At 43.1% G+C, this 22,455-nt stretch overlaps 1 protein-coding gene across 1 annotated transcript in view; it reads right to left on the reverse strand.

Annotated features, from left to right (window-relative positions):
• C1H3orf52 (chromosome 1 C3orf52 homolog) overlaps positions 1-22,455 on the reverse strand; it is a 28,289-nt gene that overhangs the window by 4,398 nt on the left and 1,436 nt on the right. Inside the window, exons 2-5 of the mRNA XM_045540309.1 lie at positions 17,157-17,286; positions 9,165-9,292; positions 3,003-3,073; positions 206-387 (exon numbers count right to left, since the gene is read on the reverse strand). Coding sequence (XP_045396265.1) covers positions 206-387; positions 3,003-3,073; positions 9,165-9,292; positions 17,157-17,286 — 511 coding nt within the window. The remainder of the gene's footprint in view (positions 1-205; positions 388-3,002; positions 3,074-9,164; positions 9,293-17,156; positions 17,287-22,455) is intronic.

The raw sequence follows: 22,455 nt of genomic DNA on the forward strand, positions 1-22,455 counted from the left end.
ACGGAGGGTAGGGACTAGGTAACCTCCACGGAGCACGGAACATCCCTGCACAGAGACAACATGGCCCAAGAGGACGAGTCAGTGGATGAATGTTTTGACATCACACCATGTCACCAAGGTTGTCAAACCAAACCAGACCATCTGTTCCCAGTCTGGTTCACTCATTTATCATCACAACTCTGATTTCTTCACTTGCTCTACTTACCATACAGCAAGAGGGATTCTGGATCAAGCCCCAGACTCTCACAACCAGGTATGTTCTGATCATGGAAATCCTGTAGCAAAATGCCCAGCACCAACTCCTCACTCATCATATACTTCATAAAATTTTCACTATCTGATGGAACCCCGAACTGCAGGTGGTAGGTCATTGTGCTATTTTCACCACTAAAAGGCAAATCAAACAAGAAACAGAATCACACTGCAACTCAGGAAATCAAATTTAGCAATCACATTTTTTCAGTGCTGCATGTTCTTCCAGCACAAAATAGCAAAGGGTGTTCTGTCCTAGAAGAATGTGCTGTCCTAGGAGAATCCTATTCCATAGGTCCATCACAAAAAAGTTGAGGTGATCCTGACCTCCTCCTTCCATCTAGTGCCCATCCCCTCAGAGTCCACTTGGAGAGGACGTCAAAGGGAGAGGCACAACCCAGCTATGGTCAAGGAAGATGCCAGGGTTGACAGGTTGTCTGTCCCAATCTCAGCCTTCTTCCCCTAAGGCAAGCCCAGGAAGCCTGCCCTTTTCCCTTCATACATTCCCTTCTCCATGTTCTTAACGCTGCCCCCACAAATGCATGCCAGAGCTTTCAGTTTGACCAGCTCTTTATTCAACCCATAAAAATGTTTTACGCAGGGCCCAAATCTCCCTGCCGTTGCCTGGGTTCAGAACTCCTGAACTCTCACAGAGACTGCCTGTGTCCTGCAAGGAATCATAATTCCCTGGTTTGTCCTCCAAGTGAAAAACTTTTCTGTCTCAATTCCAGTTCCAGAGGCCCCTAAGGCAGGAGGACCAAGCTTTTAACTCTCAGTAATGGGATCTAAGGAAAATAAGTTTTTATTTTCCTAGGACATATTTTTCCCATTTCCAAAATAACAATCATAGGGCTATCCTCAGTTAATTAGTAGCTTGTGATGCTCTTTAAATGTTATTTCAACACTTATATTTTTCACAGTTATTCTATTACTTTGGTTCAAGATGGCCCAGATTAAGAACCAGCAATAAAATAATTAGCAGGAGATCGTATCTGAGACTATCGAAGTTTCACGGATGCATGACTTAGGCCACTGCCCTGCTAAGGGGTGGCAGAGCTCCCTCTTGTGGCCAGAGGTCACATAGGCCAATACTCTTGCATTTTTCAAAGTGGCTGACGATTCAGTGTATTTATTTTTTTATTGTTTTGACACAGAGTCTCACTCTGTTGCCCGGGCTAGAGTGCCGTGGCGTCAGCCTTGCTCACAGCAACCTCAGACTCCTGGGCTCAAGCAAACCTTCTGCCTCAGCCTCCCAAGTCGCTGGGACTACAGGCATGTGCCACCATGCCCGGCTAATTTTTTCTATATATATTTTTAGCTGTCCATAAAATTTCTTTCTATTTTTAGTAGAGACGAGGTCTCGCTTTTGCTCAGGCTGGTTTCGAACTCCTGACCTCGAGCAATCCGCCCTCCTCGGCCTCCCAGAGTGCTAGGATTACAGGCGTGAGCCACCGCGCCCGGCCAACTTTTAAAAACAGATTCTCTAATGTTAAGTGTTGGCCCGATTTCTAGCCATGTTTTACTCAGTTTTCTGATGGGTTTTCCCCAATGTCTACCCCAACCCCTGTTGCATAATCCCAGCTCCTCTGCACCAGTAACGTACGGCTGGGTCTTGGAAAGGCTCTGAGGGGCCTTCCTCTCTCACCTCTGCCTCAGTCTTTGAATTGCAAGTTGAGGCAGGGGCATGGAGGAAACCGTGTTGCGTCTGATCATGGATACCTCCTTTTCTACTGGCATTTTAGCACCCATCGTTTATGATTAAAATAAGCAATGCTGAAGATGTCACCATCAGGTAACATGGACACGGGATCTATAAAGAAGGAAGACGGAGGTGGCGGCCACTTAAATGTCTGCAGACCTCAGGTCAGTTTGGTCCTGCCCTGTGGCGCTACCACCTGCTTTACACACGTCCCCTCCCAGGTCTGCTAACGTTATGGTTTGAGAGGGGAATCTCGATATTATATTGCATTTGATGGTCACATTCCACAGACATCTTAGGAACAGTAGATAATAAAGCTTTGGTGTAAATCTCACTTAAATCACCTCCAAGAGTCCTAATGATATAAAAAGATAATAAACTTACTCCTCTACAAACACCCTGATGTCTACAGCCCAAGAATATTAAAGATCAGGGAGAAATTTAAAAAAGAAAAAAATATATATGAGTATATATACTATGCATGTTATACAGAAGAAATCCCACCAAACTATTGATAGCTGTTAATTTTGTGGCAGGGCACAGAATTAGTTATGGGTGGTGGAAGCGGAGAAGAGAGGAGGCTGAAGGCAGATTTTTCCTGTTATATGTATCTTTATGTTTTTAATGCTAAGCAAGGAGGATGTAGTCCTGGATTATTTGTGCTCCTCAGAAGCAAAAGCCAGGACATAGATTATAACATTTCTATCATAGCATTATCTGAGATCTGTTTCCATTTCTACCCTTAGCTTATTTGAGCATCCATGGTTAAACACGGTTCACCAGGGACTGGCTTTTCCTCTCTACTGTGTGACCTTGGTTGAACCATACAACTAATCTGGGCTTCCTTTTTCTCATTTGTAAAATAAGGGAGTTGAGCCAGTTGGTCTCCAAAGACCCTCTCTCCCAGCGCCGACACTCTATGACTCTGTGATTGGTTCCCTTCACACTCTGAGGCTCAGGGAAACCCTCCCAGGTAAATGGTGATAGGGTGGGCGTGGGGAGGGTCTCTTTCCAGAGAAGGAGACCAAAATGTAATGTTCCACACTCTTACCTGAAGTCCACTATTTCAACTGAAGTAAAATAACGACTCAGAGCTGGCGATGTACTGTACACATCTGTGAGCTAAAACAAACACAAACAACCACACACATTACTGACAGATCATGGAGCACATCACCTGACAAAGCAAAGCTTCTAGACAAAGGAGATTCTACTCTAGCTAGAAATTAACTTATCTAGAGGCTCTGGATCAAGAAATAGGGAAGCTTGAGCCTACTATAAGCCAACACTGGAGTTAACACTAACTCAAAAGACCCGCATTTATGAGGACCAAGTGACTTGGCTGGGAATTTTCATTTAAGTCACACTGACACCTTGTGGCCTTAGTGGTGCAAGTGGTCAGCAGCTGGAGCCCACACGAAAAGACCACGAAGTGACAGCAGGGGGACAGCACCACGGACCACCCAGCACCTGGGCCACCACAGGCCAAAGGCTCCTTTCTTCCTTCTCCAGAGCTTCCTTGCAAGGACACACAGCCAACGCTGAGCCACAGGTCTAGCACTTCCCCTGGACAAACGGACAAAGTGGGGAATTGCAAAGATATGCAGGTTTTATTTTATGCATAAACTACTGCAAACATCACAAAAAAATGACACCTGTGTTCCCACGGCGTATGTTTCATGCCTTCACATTTTGCTATATTGAGCTCAGCCCTTTTTAAGAAACGAAATAAAGCTCAAGTGACTCCTACACACACCGTTCAGTTTTTCCTCCCTTGTTCCCTCATGCTAGCCGTCATCCTGAAGCTGGCACACATCGTTTCCTTGCATAATTTTATAAATTACTACTTCCTTATGGAGTCATAATATATAATTTAATTTGCATTTTTATTCAAATAAAAGTTACCATATTCCACATAATCTAAGCCTTGCTTTTTTTTTCACTCAAAATCACATTTAAGACTTACTCCTAAGGTACATCTGGATAAAGTGCATCCATCTATCTCCTGCAAAGACTCCATTAAATGATTGTGCAGACTTACTCATCCCCTACTGAAGAGCAGGTGTGCTGCTTCCAATTTTCCCCTATTATCTATGCCCCCTATTACCTATGCCTAAATGGTCATCTTTGAATATTTCTGTGCATCTCTTCTTGTACATGTAAGAGATTCCTTTGGGTATATACAAGAAATGGAAGTGCTGGGCCCAAGAGAAGGTGCATTTCCAACTTAACAAAATTGTTCTCCCTTTTCCTCTGCCAGCAATGGATATGTATTCCGTTTCCCACATTCTTGCCAGCATTTAGGGTTACCAGATTTAAATTTTTGCCAGTCTGAGGCGTATAAAATAGTATTTCAGATTATTTAAATTTGTACTGCCTTGCCTACAAATGAAAGCATCTGTTGGTGTGTTTTTTAACTGTTTGGGACTTCTCAACTCTGAACTGCCCATTAGTTTCCCTTCTTGCTCTTGGGTTATCTTTTTCTTATCTATCTGCCCTGGTTGGTTTTGTATTCTGAATACTAGCTTGTTGGTATTGTGTTACACGTGTCTTTTCCCAGGATTTGATCAGTCATGTTTCAGAGATAGGAATCCTAACCTAGTATGAATACTCACGAATATGTGGCTGAATGTATTTACATGGCATTTCTTTTAGATTTACATTTGAAGGTAAATGCCTTGCTCTCTAGTAGATTGGTTCTAGCATAAGAGAGAGGACTGCCCTGGCATCTGGTTATACTCCCCAGCATGGACCCAGCTCCGGGGCTGCAGTGAGCCATGGCCAGGCATCTGAGAGCACCGCCAGACCCACCCCTGCGCAGCGTGAAGCCTCAGCCCTGACACCGTTCTGGGAATCCCACCAGCATCCGATGGTGCCCTGTGCTGAGCCAAGCATGCCCAGCTTCATCCATTGTGGCTTCATTAGTGCCCCCTTACTTTACCCAATAACAAACAGAGGAACACAAAAAAACAGCAGTGCCCTATGGGGAGCTCACCTGTCTCCCACCCAGTTCCAAATGGAGTGTCAAGGAGGCTGCCCTTCCAGAACATGCTCCCACTTAACAACAGGTGCAACGCAACCTCTCAAAGGCAGAGTGGAAACGATTAGAGCACCTGCTATTTGTGCTCCTCTAATCTTGTCGTAATTGTTGTAATCTTTGTAAGAACCCAACAAAACAGGCATTAATATATCTCCCCTTTTTACTAATAACAAAAACAGTACTCCATTCCAAGAGATTAAGAAACCAAGGTCACATAAAAAATAAAAATAAATTTAAAAAATTTTTTTGATATTTAAAAGAAGCATCATTCCCTCTAGATATTTTTTGTCAAGAATAAATTATGTCCTTTTCATGTGAAAAAAAAAAAAAAGAAAGAAAGAAACCAAGGTCACTCTGCTAGTAAATGGTGAAGCCCAAATTCAGCCCTAGGTTTTACAGACGCTGCAACGCAGCTTCTTCCCATTCCCACACTACCCACCAGATCCTCAAGAGCAGCCACTCAACTGAGTCCAAACTTCACAGAACAAACCCCTTTATTAAAAGGATTTGTTCCATAAAATTTGGATTCAGTCAAAAGGCTGCCGTCAAGGATCCAAAAAGCCCCCTGTGGCTCCGAGGCTGCAGGTTCCCCACCCCAGGCTGATAGTCATTTCTGAAAACTCAGCAACTAGAAAAACAGCTTTTACGGGGCTGCTCAGAATGATACGGAGGAGAATAAGGATGCTATAGAGGGGAGTTTTTGTAAGCATTAAAAATAATAATAATAATAATAAATAACAATAATGCCTCTCTCTTCTTTTTGGATTAGCTTCCCAGGGCAGGGACGATGTCTACTCTTCCTTCTAATCTTCTCTGTTCCCTCCCTCCCTTCTCTCCTTTATTAACTGTTAGGGTCTAGCACTGGGTTTTGCACATAGTAGGCTCCAAGTAAAATTTTTAAGTTACAATTTTAAGTTAAGATATGGAGTGGTAGACGAGATCACTTTTAGTGTTCACTCTAAGATTCTTTTTGGTGGCCTGACCCCCTGCTGTATCTAGGCCATATTCGCACTTTGGGAGCTGTTAGTCACACTGTCCACTTTAGGCCCAAAGAAGTGAAACAGGGGACTCCTCACCCCTTGCTCTGGTGTCTCCCACACTGTGTTTACCAGGCTTGGTGCAAACTGAGCCAGGAGCCCAGTGAGAGAGAGTCTGACACAGTGGCTAATTAGAAACCAGCTTCCAGAGTAAGAGATGTGCTACTGTTAACTCCTAAACCACGCTCAGGGTACAGTAGTACACCACGCAATGTTACAGGCTGGCTTAAGCAGAGTGAGAGCCTCAGAGAAGAAAACTATGGCCATGAAATATGACAGGGGTAGGAAAAGTGTTTAGAAAAGCAAGGGAAAGGGCGTAAGTATCTGAAACCATGACATAATAAAACTATATATACTATTTAGCCTCTTCCACCATTTCCTGGCACAGAACTCCTAAAACTCTTGTTATTTCCTGAGTGATAAGAGTGCTGGGTGTATCTTTTGTTCTAATATTTGGACTTTGGCCCCAGCTCCTGACACAGAGCTGCTTCTAAATCCCTCGGAATTGCTTGGGTGATAGGAGTGTCTTTTATTCTAACGAGGTAACTCTTGGTGGGTTCCTGGATGGGGGCTGGTCACAGAAAAACCAGACCATGAGTAGAAGCTTGGAACTTTCAGGCCACCCCCATCCTCCAGGGAGCAGAGAAGCCAGAGAATGAGTTAATAATCCATCATGCCTATGTGATGAAGCCTCCACAAAAATCCCTAAAAGACAGGGTCTGGAGAGCTTCCGGGGTGCTGAATGCACCTACATGCTGGGAAGCTGGTGTCCCTGGAGGGGGCCTGGATGCTCCGACATGCCTGCCCTATGCACCTCTTCATCCGGCTGCTCATCTGTGTCCTTTGTCACGTCCTTTGTAATAAACCTGTAATGGAAGTGCTTACCTGAGTTCTGTGAGCCGCTCTAGCAAACAATCAGACCCAAGGAGGCGGTTGTGGAAACCTCCAGTTAATAGCTGGTTGGTCAGAAGCACAGGTGACAACCCCAACCTGTTATTGGTATCTGAAGCCAGGGAAGTCTTGTGAGGCTGAGCCCTTGATCTGTGGGGTCTGCATTGACTGCAGGTAGATGGTGTCAGAAATGAAGTGGATTGTAGGACACCCAGCTGGTGTGAGAGAATTGGCTGGTGTGGGGAAAAAACCCACACATTTGGTCACCGAAGTGTTGTTTATTGAGGGTGAGTATAGAGAAAGCAGTTTTTCCTATAAAAATACACACTCCCATTCACCTTCTATATCCAGAAACTTCTGGAACTTGACTTAATAGAGAAAAGGGGTTATTAACCTCACAGTAAGACAGTAAATTAAGTTGCTAATTTTTGTTCCTGAGCACATTTTTGGGGAATGAAGGGCAGGAGTCTTCCACCTCCATGTGCCTTACTTTTATCATCTGTAAATCAGGTAACTCTAAAAAAAAGTTTTTCAAATTTCTTTATATGCAATTTTATTTGCACCTGTAAGATAATATAGAAAAAGTATTGCAATTTCCACTTATCAGAGAGGGACCTGGCTCAAAGAGATCTGATCTGTGTACTTGCCCCAGGTATCACTGCCAGGCCCTGTTCCTTTGCCACTACACGGTGAAGAGCTAAAAATACTTGGAGAATTTGCTCATATTTAGCTCTGTGCAAGAGATACGGTCCTAAGATGAAAAATTAACATCCATTTCCCTTTGACAGAGACAGTCCAGTCTGTAACAGGGGACAGGTGGATGCTGACTCCTTTCATTTTTGCTCAGCAAATGCAAAACTCTCCATTAAAAAAGCAACCAAGAAGAAAATAGCAAGAAGCTTCTCACTCAGCAACTTGCCCTGGGAAGTAGGTGGAAGGAAAGGAGGAAAGGGAACTTCAGACAAGACATAAACAAGGAAGAGGAGGAGAAAGAGAAGCCGGGAGTAATCATCACAGGATACAAACTCCTGTGATAAAAGGAGCAATCAAATCTCGTGCATCTGGGCACTCAGAAACTGACTCGGCCGGGACCAGGATAGAATGAGCTCCTTCGGGAGCTTTTCTAGGAATCAGATGGATTCGAGATGAAGAAGGCTCACTCCATGCAACTGAGGAATGCCACAGAAGTCTGGTGGATGGCAGGCTGGTCTCATTCAGATCTTCTTATCAAAAAACCTCCTGGGTCTGGCTGTGAACCACCTGCCTTTGAGAGGATGCCCAGGCCTGTCCCAACAACCCTCACGGTCTGGCTGCAGAGCTCCGTTACTGCACAGGGGGCTCATTCTCCTGCATTTCCCACTCCACGAATGATGCTGCCCTCCATCCGCCCAGTCCCTCAACCAGAAGCCTGGACAGGGGCTCTCCCTCACCACCATCCAACCAGTCACTGAGTCCTGCTGAGTGAGAAAACCTCTTAAATCTCACCTGAGCCCTTCACTGAATCCTGCCACTGCTCTGGCTCAAGCCTCCCTCATTTCTCACCTGGACCTTCTAACTGATCTCTTCCTCCAGTCTTTTTCCACCATCACCCAGAAAGACTAAAATGAAAATCTCTGACCATGTCAATCTGCTGATTAAAATCTTTTGATCCTAACCAAAGAGTGGAAAAACCACACAGCATGCAAAGGCCACTGCACACTACTGTGCAGGTCCCCTGATGTCACATGCTCTTTTACCCAGAAAACTCTTTCCAAAATTCGTCCCGAGTATTGCCTCCACCCCGGCCTCAGGTAGCTTAGATAGCCACCCTTTGCAGTTGTGAAACATGCTGTACATATCTCAGTAACAGGACATATCACATTGTTTTATAACTATCTTTGTAATTACTGCCTCTATTTGGACTGTGAGCGCGCTGAGGGAACAGAGTATGTGGCCCTGACACTTGGCCTGTTGTCTGCCATATCATAGAGACCTTCAGTGGATACTATAGGTTGAATCAACTATAAGGCCAGAGTGAGTAAATAGAACACTGTTCTCTAGGATATAGATAGCAAGAAGCCAGGACTCTTCCCTCTGGCTTTCCACTACTGAAAATACATTTACAAGCACTATTTTCTGCTAAAATCCAGATAAAGAATCTGAGATTGAAGCCACTTACTCTATAGCTCTATGCTGATTATTCTAGCAAAATTCATATTCTAATGTTAAGAACTCAGCAAACAAACAATGCATTAGACATAATTACCCTTTTAGTGAGCAGGTGAGGCAATTCCTCTTCAGTAACACACTCCTCTGGAATCTTTAGCATGACCAAGAATGTTTTATTTGATGATAATTCAAGTATTTCAGTTTCATCTTCATCAACATAAGTTACTGAAGAGAGTGGGGAGGTGAAAATAAAAAACAAAAGTAAACACCTGCATAAAATCATACATTTATTTATTTCACTGACAGCAGCTATATTTAAACATAACAATGAGCACTCAACAAGAATAAAGGCTGGGCACAGCAAGCAAGTATAAGCAGAAATGCTTTCTCTGCTCAGTAAAAGCAAATAAAAGACAGGGCCTTGCCTCCATCATGGTAAAAGTTTTGTTGATTTTATGCCAAATGGGTCTCAGATTCCACTGAATACAAACTAGGGGAAGGGCTGGAGGGAGGGAGTGTGACGAACATGAACTTCGTTGTTAAACTGAACCTGCTTAGCTAGGTACACGAGTGTCAAGGCAGGAGCTGGGAGGGAGTGGGGTGGATGAACAGTGGGTGACAGTGGACAGGGGTGAGCAAGCAACTTTTTGCATCACCTTCCAATTCTGTGCTATCAAAGACCACAATGAGGAAGTGATGTCATCGACCAGAACAGAGGTGGAACTAGAACATAAGCGTGAGTCCACGTCTTGATGTCTCCCAGGAAGGCAGGGAACAGGCATGAAGTCATTGCCTCTAGACTATGTCCCACAGGAGAGGGATGTTAACACACACTGTTTGCAGAAAGGAAGCCAAATTGCACTCAGGGCCCCGGGGCATGCAGGAATTATATCCCTTGGACAATGAGTTCCCTGTTGCTGCTTGTGGTCTAATGACTGCTAGCTAATTGATTTCTAAGCAGTTGGAGCTAAAGGAAAACCACACAAAGCCAGGAGCCAGGAGCCAGAGCTGGCACTAGAGTGCTAACTGTGCTCCCTGGCTCCACTCCAGCCTCACACCGGCCCCACACAGGGGACTACCTCTCTGGCCCTGAGAAAGGCGTGGGTGGGAAGCACCAGGTGCTTGTGTTGCCACAGACATTTCCCTCAAATCCCATGCTGCAGACATAACATCATCAGCCTCGTTCACTGGACTTTGAAAAGGCCATAGTGGAATAAATTCAGTGTTTGTGATGAAAGGTCAGGTAAGAAGTAGTAAGAATCCTGGTGCTTATTCCCTGAGGAAATCTGGGCATGTGAGGTATTTGGGGCAAGGAATGTGCAGAAAAGAGTTAATTCAGCAGGCCCGAGACTGCTAGCATTGGAAGGGCCTGCTCAAAGCGGGCCCCTGGCTAGGAATTTGGAATTTGGGAGGGTTTCCACCATTCCCTGATAAGAGTGATTCATGTGCCTCAACTGTTTGTACAAACAATGTGACTAACACCTCCTTTCCTTCTGGGAGGCTGAGTTTTGGTACATGCTAGGCAAAGGCTGTGTATATGACCAACCCCCAATAAAAACCTTGGATACTGAATCTCTAATGAGCTCCCCTGGTAGACGACATTTCACACGTGTTGTCACAGCTAATTGCTTGAGGAATTAAGTCAAGCCTGTGCAACTCCACTGGGGGAGGACTCTTGAAGCTTGTTCCTAGTTTCCTCTGGATTTTGCTCCAGTCAATCCTTTTATGTAATGTATCCCTTTGCTGTAATAAACCATAGTCACCAGTACAACTATATGCTGAGTCCTATTAAGTCTTCCTCCCAAATCACTGAATCTAGGAGTGGTCTTGGGGACCCCCAAACACAGGGAATTATCTCTGCATCCTTATTTGCTGTAAGTCATTACATTATTTTTCCTGATGACAAAAGTCTTCATAGCAGAAAATTTGCAAAGTATAGAAAATTGGAACAAAGCAAAGAAAAAAATACTCATAAGCCTTTAATCAAGAGGCTACCCTCGATATTTTAGATTATATATTTGAGGTCTTCATGAGCAGGTAATTAATATCCTGCTTTTTGCTGATTGTTGCTATTGTTCTTACTTATTTTCATTCTTTTGTTGTTGTTAACATATCAAAAGCTATTCTCCATGTGCTTGAAATTCCTTTCAAAGATTATTTTAATGGCTCTATAATGTTCATAATAGGCTCACCTATTTTCTTAAATACGATATTTATCGTTTTCAGCTTTTCACTGCTATCAATAATGTTGCAATGGATGTCACTGAGCTCTACACCACCATGCAGATTTCCACAGTAGATATCAATGTCTCAGAAAAAAATAGGGAATGCCAGAGGATAACACAGGATTCGAATAATTGCTAAACTCGAGGGCCCTGAGAAGAGACGCCAAGTTCGAAACGAAGTCTCCAATAACAGGTCTATGACATATGCTTAACTTGTGTCACCCAAACACTGAATCTGTACAAAGACCTTGATAAATAGTTGTGTTTGTCAAAATAATAACAGCAACAGTAGGTTTACCCAGTCAGGAGAGTTTTTATGTCACTAATGAGACAATCTGAGCAGCAGCAGAAAATGTGTTTTAAAAAAAAAAAATCACAAAAACATATACAGTGTGTTGAAGGAAAATGAAAACAGCTTTTTGGCTGGAATATAAGAAATGAAGCTGGAGAAGGAGGCCTTTAACGCCAGACGCCTTCGGAAGGTAACGGAGGGTTGTTCAGTGTGTCCCACGCAGACAGTAGAGGCTGGCATTTATGGGAGGCTAATCTGGTGCTCATGGATGGGATGAAACGGAACCCGGAGAGAACAAAAGCAGAGAGGCCACAGGCACCAGATTGGGAGAGACCGATTTTCACTGACAGCAGTGGGAATAGGAAGGAAAAAATGAATGGGAAGGTTTGAGACAGTGGGAACAGAGCAGGATTTAAAGCTAGCCAGACTGAGTTTGAACCCCTTATTATCCATGTGACTTGAAGCAAGTCATTTAAATCTCTGAAGCTGTTTCTTCAACAGAAATATCAGCACCTACATTGCAGATGATGGTAAAGATGAGAACCAACATGCATAAAGTATCCAACGTGTTGTAGTAAGTGGGAGAGTTGCTACCAAAACACTACCACGGAATGACTGGAGAGAGTTAGTCTTATCTAGACATGGGAGAGAAGAAAAAATCAAAACTGCTTCCAAGATATCAAACCTGGGTAACAAGAAGGATAATAGCTACTGTATTAAGCATCATGTACAAACACTCTGCTATGCACTTACCTCGTGCAATCCTCAAATCAACCCCATGAGTTAAATATTATTGTTTTCATTTTAAAATAAAGGCATCGAGGCTTGGAGAAAATGCTCAATTTGTTCAGGTCAATGCACTACTGTGTATCAGGGTCAATGTTCATTTATTTACTCAGATTCAGAAATCATTTATATTTTACAAATGTGAAAATAGGCCCCGAGAGTCGAAAAGTTCGCCTAAAGTTACACAGCTGGATATTAGCAGAACTGAAATAAACCTGGTCTCATATAAAGGGTGAGTGAATTGGGGAAAGGATGAGCAAATTAGGAAAGGGATATGCGATGTTCTCAATGTTTGTGCCCCCACCCCCCAAAAAGTTCATGTCTTGAAACCTAATCACTAATGTGATGGTAATAGGAGGTGGGGGCTTCTGGGAGGTGAGTAGATCATGAGTGTAGAGCCCTCACGAAGGGGACTAGTGTCCTTATGAGAGAGGCACCAGAGAGCTACCTTGCCCCTTCCACCACGTAAGGACACAGCTGGAACATGCATCTATGAACAAGAAAGTGGGCCCCACCAGACACAAATGTGCTGATGCCTTGATCTTGGACTTCCCAGCCTCCAGACAGTGAGCAATACATTTCTATTGTTTATAAGCCGCCCAGATTATGGTATTTTGTTACAGCAGCCTGAGCAGACTAAGACAGGATGCAAATGAATAGCAGTTTCACATGGATAATGATTGAAATGATGAGTTATTTCTAGGTAGAGATTAAAACTCAGGAAAATTATACAGATGCAGATCTAGGAATCACCCTCCAGGGGGTGTGGCTGCTGCCCTGGGAGTGAATGCACTCTATTCCAGAAAGAATGAAAACTGTGAACACTAAGAAAGCTCATGGACACGTGAGACCACAATGCAGAGGCCGAAGCAAAAACAGCAAAAAATACCAAGTCCAGGACTTCTGTAGACTGAGAAGAGTACGGCGCAGTTGACAGAACTGAAGGCTGCAAACAGGGCAGGAGATGGAAGAAAGGCTGGATTTCATGAACAGGCAATTGCTAGTGCCTGTAAGAAGAACAATTTGGGACCAGTGGATACAAGGGGTCTAGGAGTAGTCTGGAGGCCAGACCCAAATGTAGCCCTTTCTTTCTGGAAGTTTGCCAGTGAAAGAAGAGGGAGAAAAAAATATCTAAAGGAAGTAGCAGGAATCCTGATGGAAGATTGTTTTGAAGGAGAGACCATGCTAGCGTATTTGAAGAACTGAGAAGAAACCGAGGATGCTTAGAGAGAGGAGAAGATATCTGAAGGTCTCTGGGTCAGAAGCTGAAGGGTCTTCTGCAGAGAGCATAGCTCAGGAGTCAGTCTTGGTGAGGAGGAAAACATCTGAGATTGGAAGGAAAGATGAACAGGTGAAAACATAAAGAAATTTCAAGGTACTGGGTCAGAGCTGCTATTCTGTTGCTGCCCCCAAGCACGTTGGTAGCTTACAGCTTGTGAATGCTGTCTGTTCAGGACTTTCTCATGAGTCCCCCTACACCAGGAAGTATCACCCTGTGCAAACTGTCAGTCTGCCGGGACCACGTTACATCACAAGAAGTAGCTCTTAGTCACAACCGAAAGGCAAAACAAATCCACTCAACAAACACAGCGTCACTTAGAAAGTCCCTGCTTACATCTCGGTAACACAGCATTCCTACTCATGGGAGGGCCTGTAAATGAAGAGATTAAAAGGGTCTGGCAGGAATCTGGGGGATGCACTGCTGGGGGATATCACATAAGGGTCCCCAGAGTGTTGTAACTTTAAATCCTATTTCAAAGCATTCACCTATTTGTCACGCTTTGGTTTCTGCAACATTCAGAATATTTTGCCCAAACTGAAGAAGAGATTCATCCGTAAGGTGTTACTCAGGTCTCTGCCCTCCCTGACTGGGGTGAACTAGAGAAGAAAGGAGAACATTGAAGGATGCATAACTGGCTCTTCAAATTATCCATAAAGAAAATGACCTCGAGAAAAAGAGGAAGGCTTTTTTTTTCCTTTACTCTTCATGCCAAGTAATTTATATTCCTTAGGGAGAAGGAGAGAATCCATTAATATCTTTTCCCTAAAGAGCTGGGACAAAACCAGGCCTCCAGACAACAGGATTTCCTGGACTCTGCACACAAAATTGAACATTTAAAAAACATTTCAGTGTTGACTGTGAGTCTGGTGGAGTGCTGGCCTCTTCGCGTACAAAGCCTCTACTCAATGCCTTAAACGGAACCTTGACCCTGTCCATCACCTCAACAGCATAACAAGGACAGAGTAGTTGGAAAGCCCACCCCAGGTTCAGAGAATAAGAGTGTGCACTCTAGAAAATTAGCAACAATAAGAAAACCTACTACAAGCTGGCCTGCTTTTATTATCACTGCATGCTGGCACTTGTTAACAATGTCAGTGATAGAATATACCTCCCCAGTGTGCAAGCTGCCCTGGAGATCCTGTTGACCCCTCCCCAACTAGTTTCTCTTTCTGTTTTGAGATGCATTTACTGCCCAGTTTTGTGTCCACCCCAGCTGCACAGGTCTTAACACCTCTTCCTCCAAGAGAGGAAGACTGCAGAGCCTTGAGACAGGAGACTGAGGGGTTTAGAGGAGGGAAAGCAGGCAGCCAATGGCAAATGTAGTTCCTGAGGAACCTTAGTCTCTCAATGAATCCAGACAGCCACCAGTACGGCCCTTGACTCTCTGGACAGTGCCCTTTTCCCAGATAGCAACATTTTCCACATAGTACCTGAAGGTTCTACAAATATTTGATTCATTTCAACAGGCTTGGCAATTAGGCAGCACCTGATTATTTTAGATTGTCCTCCTGGAAGTGCCTACAGAGCTGCTCTGCCCCACCCCTTTTGACCTAGTTCTCCTACTCCCACACCTGCCATGACTCTCCCTGCAGGCCCAAACACCCAAGGACTGAGATGCCAAGTAAAATAACAGTATTTCCTTAATTTAAAAAAAAAAAAAGGTTGAAAAATCTCTCTTACAGCATTAACATATGTCAAAACACAAATTTACAATCAAACTAAAAATGAACTTTGCACAATAAGTGTTAAAAATGCTTCCCTGAATATTATCCTATAACCTGCATGTCTCCAGAAAAATTTGACAGAAGTAGAATACCTTCCTCTGCATATTGCTCTTTGTGAGTTGAAGAGGTCATATGAGTTTTGAGAATGAAAGACAGATCCTGATTATTAAACCACCTAGACCTGTTGCATCATCCTTTGCGAGAGGCCCCAGATGCCAAAAGATCAATCAGTCAACTTTCAGGACAGAACCAATTAGCTGTGATAGGACAAGAGCTTGGTTCAACCTCAGTTTCAGCATCCACATGCTGGAGCTGATGTGAAGAGGAAGTTATCAATGCTCGCACCAAAACTATGGTCCTCAGCATGATGGAGGAGGTACAGAATGTCTTATTAGCTTCTTCGTACCTTAAAACCAGCTTATGGCCTCAAAGACTCATCCAACCCACCTAAGTAATGCCCCAAGTAACTAAGCAGACATAGTACCTGCCTGAGAAACTCACAATCTGGAGATTGGCTGATGTTATCAGAATTTTCCTATGCCTTCAGGGACTACAAAAACCTTAAGACAGACGATTAAGGCATGGGGAGAAGGGGGAACAGGAGGTGAACAGCAAACGTACTTCCTGAGGAAAATTCCAAAGAACTTCTCTGGAGAGACACAGGGAGCCCCCGCCTTGCCCTCATTCTATGACTGGTTTAGTCACTGACAGCCCGACTCCACCCAAATCCTCATGGAGACCTGATCAAGCTCAGGAGTAGCCTCGCTCCAGATAAGCCCTTCTCTACTAACACCCCTACATACAAATAACAACAAGTTTCTTCTTTCCTATTTTGAAATTGAAATGATTGCCCACTGGAGGGTGCTGTATTTATATATTGTAAAAGCTTTAATACTGATACTCATTAAAAAATTGGGAACTACCTAAAAAAAAGGCTTTAAAATGATGTACAAGATTGCATCATGCAATCATAAAAAAATGATATTCACAAAGAATTTTTAATGACTTGGCAAAATGATATCAATATAACATTAAAGTTTTTTAGGTAGGCCACAGACTATTAAAAAAATCTGATTTCAAATTATTTTAAAAATATAATTAAGAAAAAGACTAGAAGAAAATATAGTAAGATATTATTATAGAAGGTTTTATGGGTAACTGAACTGTACTGTTTTTAAATTAAAAATAAATAACAAAATGAGATAATATACGTAAAGTATATAGATATATAGTATATAGTTAGCACCATGTTAGTTTTTTATACACCGTATGACACAAATGTAATAGTTATTTCTAAAATAAGTTAAAATAATGACAGCTTATAGATACATGGTTCTATAGAGTTTTTAAAAAAACTCTTGCAAATATATTACTGATTATTTTATCATTATAATAATATACCAGATATACTAGATGAAGTACAATAATTGTTTTTATTAAACAAAGAAGAAAAAGAATTTCAAATAAGCAAGTATTGAGATGTAAAAAGTTTTTAAGGAAGTTAAAAATTTAAGAAAACTGTTCAAGATCCAATGAGCAAATTATAAAGTAAAACTCCAGTCTCCACACTTCTTCTGGAGCTTACAAGACAAGCAACAAAAAAATACAAGAACAAAAAAAAAAATCATGTATATCTACCCCCATACAACAAATTCCAAGCCAGTTTTAAATTAATGTTCTAAATAATGAAAGAGCAATGAGTGCATCTTCCATTTGTAAGCCACAGGCTTTAAACAAGTTCTTAGAACATGTCAGTTTTGTCCCATTTAAGTCCTCTTACCTCCATAGAGCCATAAGCCTAGGATGATCACTGCAATGAAACCCAGAAAAATGGAGGCGATGACCATCCACAGTTTACACTTTCCAAACAAATTCTTATTGCAGGAGCTCCAGGCGCTTTCTTTGTCAGCCTAGAAGGCAGAGGAAGATCGTGAGGTAGTCATTTGGTTTCAACAGACATTTTGAATATCTGCTAGGGGCTAGGAAGGCTGCAGGATCCTGACCTCAGGGGGCTACACTCTACTGCATCCAGTTTACAAAAAGATACACGAGGGCAGAATGGAACCTCACAAAGAAGTTAGCAAGAAAATGCTCTGGGGACTCTGAGGTGAGGACAGACAGAATTGGGAAAGATGGATTCTTGAAGGCATTCCAAACCCAGGGAAGAGCAGGCAAAGTGTTGATTCGTAATGGAACTGGCCAACAGACTAGTCTGATGATCGGAGTGTGAGTGTCAGAGGTAAGTAAGGAAAGTCAAGATTAGAGAAAGTGAAAGGTTGGAGCACACTTGAGAGGGTTCTGATTGCTACCAGAACAGTTTGGACTTAATTTGGTGCACACTGGTGACCTGCTGAAGGTTTTGGAACATAAGAGCAGAGTTGAAAATTAGGAGAAAAATGATGTGTAGTTTGGATTTGATGCACTAAGAAAAAGCTACAAGGCTACTGCTGTGGCCCAGATTCTATGTAAAAAAGGCCAGAGAAGGGAAATGAAGGAACAGATGCAAGAAACAGTAGTAAATATGCTGCAAACGGTACAGTGAGGCAGAGAGAGGGGCCAAAGAAAACAATTACAACCGCTATGGTTTATCCAGCACCAGCGTTATTTCACTTAATCCCAACAATCCTTCAAGGTGTGCATTAGCCCATTTCAAATACACAGTTCAGGGGGATTAGCCAGGACTAATCCCTGCTGTGAGTCACTGCAAAACTCTTGAACTCTCCCTTTTGTCCACAGCCTCCTGGCAGCACTATGTGGAGCTCCAGGTTATGAGTGTTAGGAGGGGCCTGCACCTGCCCCTAATGGTCCCGTCACTCTTCTTCTACTTCCGCCTGCACCAAGAGGTAATTCCTAACGGAGACCATGGGAAACAATGGACTATGACGGAGGGGAAATGTCTCTGTATCTGACATACCTGGATTCCAATCTGAGGGATACCACTTAAAGGCAGTGTGATTTTACATACAAGCTACTGAAACTCATAGGCCCCAATGTTCTCAACTTTAAAATATAGAAATACTAAATCTAGCTCATGGGGGCTGTTGCAGAAACTAGAGATAATGGTAAAAAAGCATCTGCTAATAGCTAAACAAATATTAGGAGCTGGACCCAGGGGAGCAATCACTTCTCAGTCATTACTCAGAGTGTCCACCTATCCCACAAGGCAGCAGCACACACTTGAGGAGACACTCTTGAACTTACACCTTGCTCACTTTCTCTCCCATTCTTATTTTGCTGGTAACCATCAGAAAAGGAAACTGTTAGTCCACATTCAGGTTACCATGCCTGGATGCACATCAGAGTCACCTGGGGAGAATTTTAAGGACACATACCTCGGCCCCACCGGCACCTAGGGTGTGGACCACGTTGTAGGGGAAGTGGGAGCAGGCCCTGGCTTGTAACTTTAAACCTTCCAAAGTGAATCAACTGCTTTACCAGGGTTGAGGCCCCTGGTCTGAAGCTTTCCACCCTTCAGGAGCCAGGTCAAATCCCTCCCTTTTGTGGACATCTCCCTTCTCACCAGCCCTCAGTGGTATCTCCCAGCTCATGGGCCGTCCACATAGCTCATCTGCTGCTGCCACTGACTGCCCTGTCTGGTTTCATGTTCAGATACAAACAGATACTGGCCTTATCTTCCTAGGCAAATTGAAACCACATCCAGGCAGGGGTGGCTCTTAAACGTCCTTGTTCTTAGAGTCCACACTTTTGCCCCCTACAGATAACTGACATTTAATGTGTGTTGCTTAGTTGTAGAGGACTCCAAAAATTTTAAGAATGTGCTTTCAGACGTCCTGGAGGAAGAAGGGTCGAACGTTGGAGCCAAGAGCACTCTACGCTGGCTCTCAGGCCCAGCCTGTCATGGGTGGAGGAGAGCAATAAAGGCCCTGGGGCTTGGGAGTGCAGGGATAGGGCCACCTCACATCCCTACGCAAAGACTGCAGAACTTCTCCAAAGCCACCAAAGCCAAGAGCTTAATAAGACACATGGGGAAAAAAGTCCCAGTACAAGGAATTTTTAATTTCTCAGGGGACAGAAACATATACCCCAACTTACAGAGCTCCTGGGACCAAAAGACCATGTGCTGTTTTCAGTCCTTATACAAAAGGCAGCCGGGACCATAAAGATTAGCACAAAAGTAAATGACCTGGAGTCTCAAACAAGCCACAGAATAATTGTCAGTGCACCTCCCTGGCCTTTTGTGTCCTCACTTGGGCTGTTCCTTAGAGATCATAAATTAGGGCTCTACTGGCTTAAAAAGGCCACTAATTACTCTGTGACTTCCTAGAGGAACTCAGCTCAAAATGACACAGCACTTGTCTGCAGGGAATGCCTCTTCTTGTCCAGCCCAAGGCTGCCATCCTACACTGCCCTTCACTGACCTGTCCTCAGGCCTAAAACCAAGGCCACTGGCCACTGTCCCTTGCATGACTAATCTTCATAGATTTTAAGTCATTATAAAATGGTCTGTCAGCTACTCCCAACCAAACAACAGAGCATACAGTGCTTCTCAGCTGTCTGCTCATTAGAATCAACTGAGGAATAGTGCTTTTTAGAGGTGCCCCTAGAAGATTCCAATGTGACCTGACAGCAAAGAACCTCTGCTATAGTAGGTGTCTGCTACCTGTGCTGTCTGAGCCTCCTCTCAAAACTGGATCACGAAGACACACTGCCTCCTTCACTGCCTTCTTCATTCTCTCTTGCCCTGGTTCTAGGTCGTGAAGAGAGGCCACACACAGGTTCTTCTGCAAGGCACCTTCCAGAGATCTTTGCAAACTGCACCTCACATTCTGTGATTGCATTATATGGCTCAAGAATTTTCATAGCTTTCGTCTGAACATTCCCCCAATACTCACATCTCTCCTCAGGTAAAAGTCTAAATACAGGACACAGGATCCCGTAACAATGGCAGGACTATCCATCTCTTCGATCCAAAAAGCTTTTCTTCTCTGTGGCTCAGTCAGGAGCAGATATTATAGAGATTAGGGAAAAATTTCTTAGCACATAGAAAAATTTGTTCTTTATAATCTTCATGGTGGGATTTAATCCACCTGTTGTTTGATCCAAGCACAGAAGAGCCAGTTCTTGTCCTGGACTGAACAACATACAGCAATGGGCTAATTTTCAGCGAGCCCATTCAAATAAGTCTTGCTTGCCTCAAAACTAGCAATTTACTGGTTTATTATTATTCTAATGATGCTGCCATCACTTAAAATGTCTCTAGGACTTCTATGTGAAAACTGGGTCAGAGCCCATGTAATGAGCCATAAAAGAAAACCGGTCTCACTTTATTATCCATAATTTCTTTTTCACTTTTGACCCAATGATATTGCCATGTTTACAGCCATGGCAGGCAAAGTGGAGTTCAGTGGCTTACATTCCTTTCTCCGAATCCCCTCACCCGGATCAAGAAAGGGAAAGCAGTTCTCTCTACTGCCTTTGTACACTCTCTCGGCCCAGCTCTTCCAAATAGGTAGATACCCACGATATGATATGAGATGTGTTCTTCCCAGTGATCCCACACCCTACTCCTCACTCATCTACCCGCTCACCCATCCACCTGCAACTCCCTCGTCATTCCAGATGTGACACTCAACTGCTATTTCACTTAAATTACCTAACTTACAGAAATCAGTAATATATAATTTATAATTTAGGCAACCGTAAATAAGTTATATATGATATATATTTCAATTATCTGTTGATAGATAAAACAGATCAACAGAAACAGCATAGGTTTGAGACCTAAAAAAACTGAGTTTAAGCTTCAGAGGCACCACTGAGTGAACTTGAGCATTTCAGTCGCTCCTCTGAGCCTCAGTTTCTTCCCTCCATTCCTCTACCTGACAAATCAGAATACTGACACCTTCCTCTTGAGTTTTTTGTGATACTCAAATGCATTTATGCATCACAAGTGTTGTCACATGACAGGTATAAAACATACGGTTAATGAAAATGCATGGACTTACACTACATTTCAAAATTGGAACTCTTGACACACAGTTTGAGACCTACACACAAAATTCTTAAGTGTTTGAATCTTGTGTTTGTGCTAGCCAATATTTTTAATGACCCTAATGAGGACTGAATTCTGATCTTTTTTCTCTTGCCCAGATTCCTTTCTGAGAGGCCTGGTGAGCCATGCTTACAAACAATAAAATCTCATTAAATGAGTTTTTATTAATGTAATATAAGGTGGCTTACATTCCAACCTGATTCCAGTGTAGCAGCACGGGACAGATAGAAAACCCCCTTCTCTTAACTCCACTCCAGCAGACCCCCATCTTAAGTATTCCTTTCTACCAACTCCAGGTCTTTAGACAAAGCTTAACTCTTTCCACCAGTTGTCACCTAAAGAATCCCTAAAACCCACCTATGCCTTGTAAGCCCCTGCTTCACAATGTCCCACCTTTTCAGGCCAAACCAATGTATACTTTGTATACATTGATTTATGGTTTTACCTGTAATTCCTGTCTCCATGAATGTATAAAACCAAACTGTATAAAACCAAAACATATCAGGCATGTTTTCTCAAGACCTCTTGAGACCATGATGCACACATTCAGCTCAGAATAAACCTCTTTAAATCATTTTACAGAGTTTGAGTTTTCCATCAACACTATATTGACTTTTCAAATTGAAATACCTTATTCTATTGAACCAAAGAAAATGATTAACACACTCGGGGATGTGTTTTTTTCTCTTTTTTGAAATTTTTCCTGTTCCAGTGTTTCTACAATGCCCTCCCAGTATTCATGGAGCCCTCCACTGTCACTCCTCCTGTCACTGATGATAGCTTTCCCTCTCAGTGGCCCACAAGGCTAACATACAAGGAAGTCTAGGATATCTGTATATACCTAACAAGGAAGTCATTAGAACATGAAACAGCAATCTCTACCGGACAGGTGCTAACAATTATAAAGTACTGATACCCTACATGGATTTGGCATGTTCTGCTCCTCAACTGTTTTCAAGAAGGCATTCCCAGGGCTTGGCACATTACACTACCCCCATGGACAACCTTGCCCCTGGGACACATTTTTTAGTTGTGAAGCTGTCACCAGATCTCTGGATTCAGCCCC

This window comes from Lemur catta, chromosome 1 (genome assembly GCF_020740605.2).
Source record: "Lemur catta isolate mLemCat1 chromosome 1, mLemCat1.pri, whole genome shotgun sequence".
NCBI classification, from domain to species: Eukaryota; Metazoa; Chordata; class Mammalia; order Primates; family Lemuridae; genus Lemur; species Lemur catta.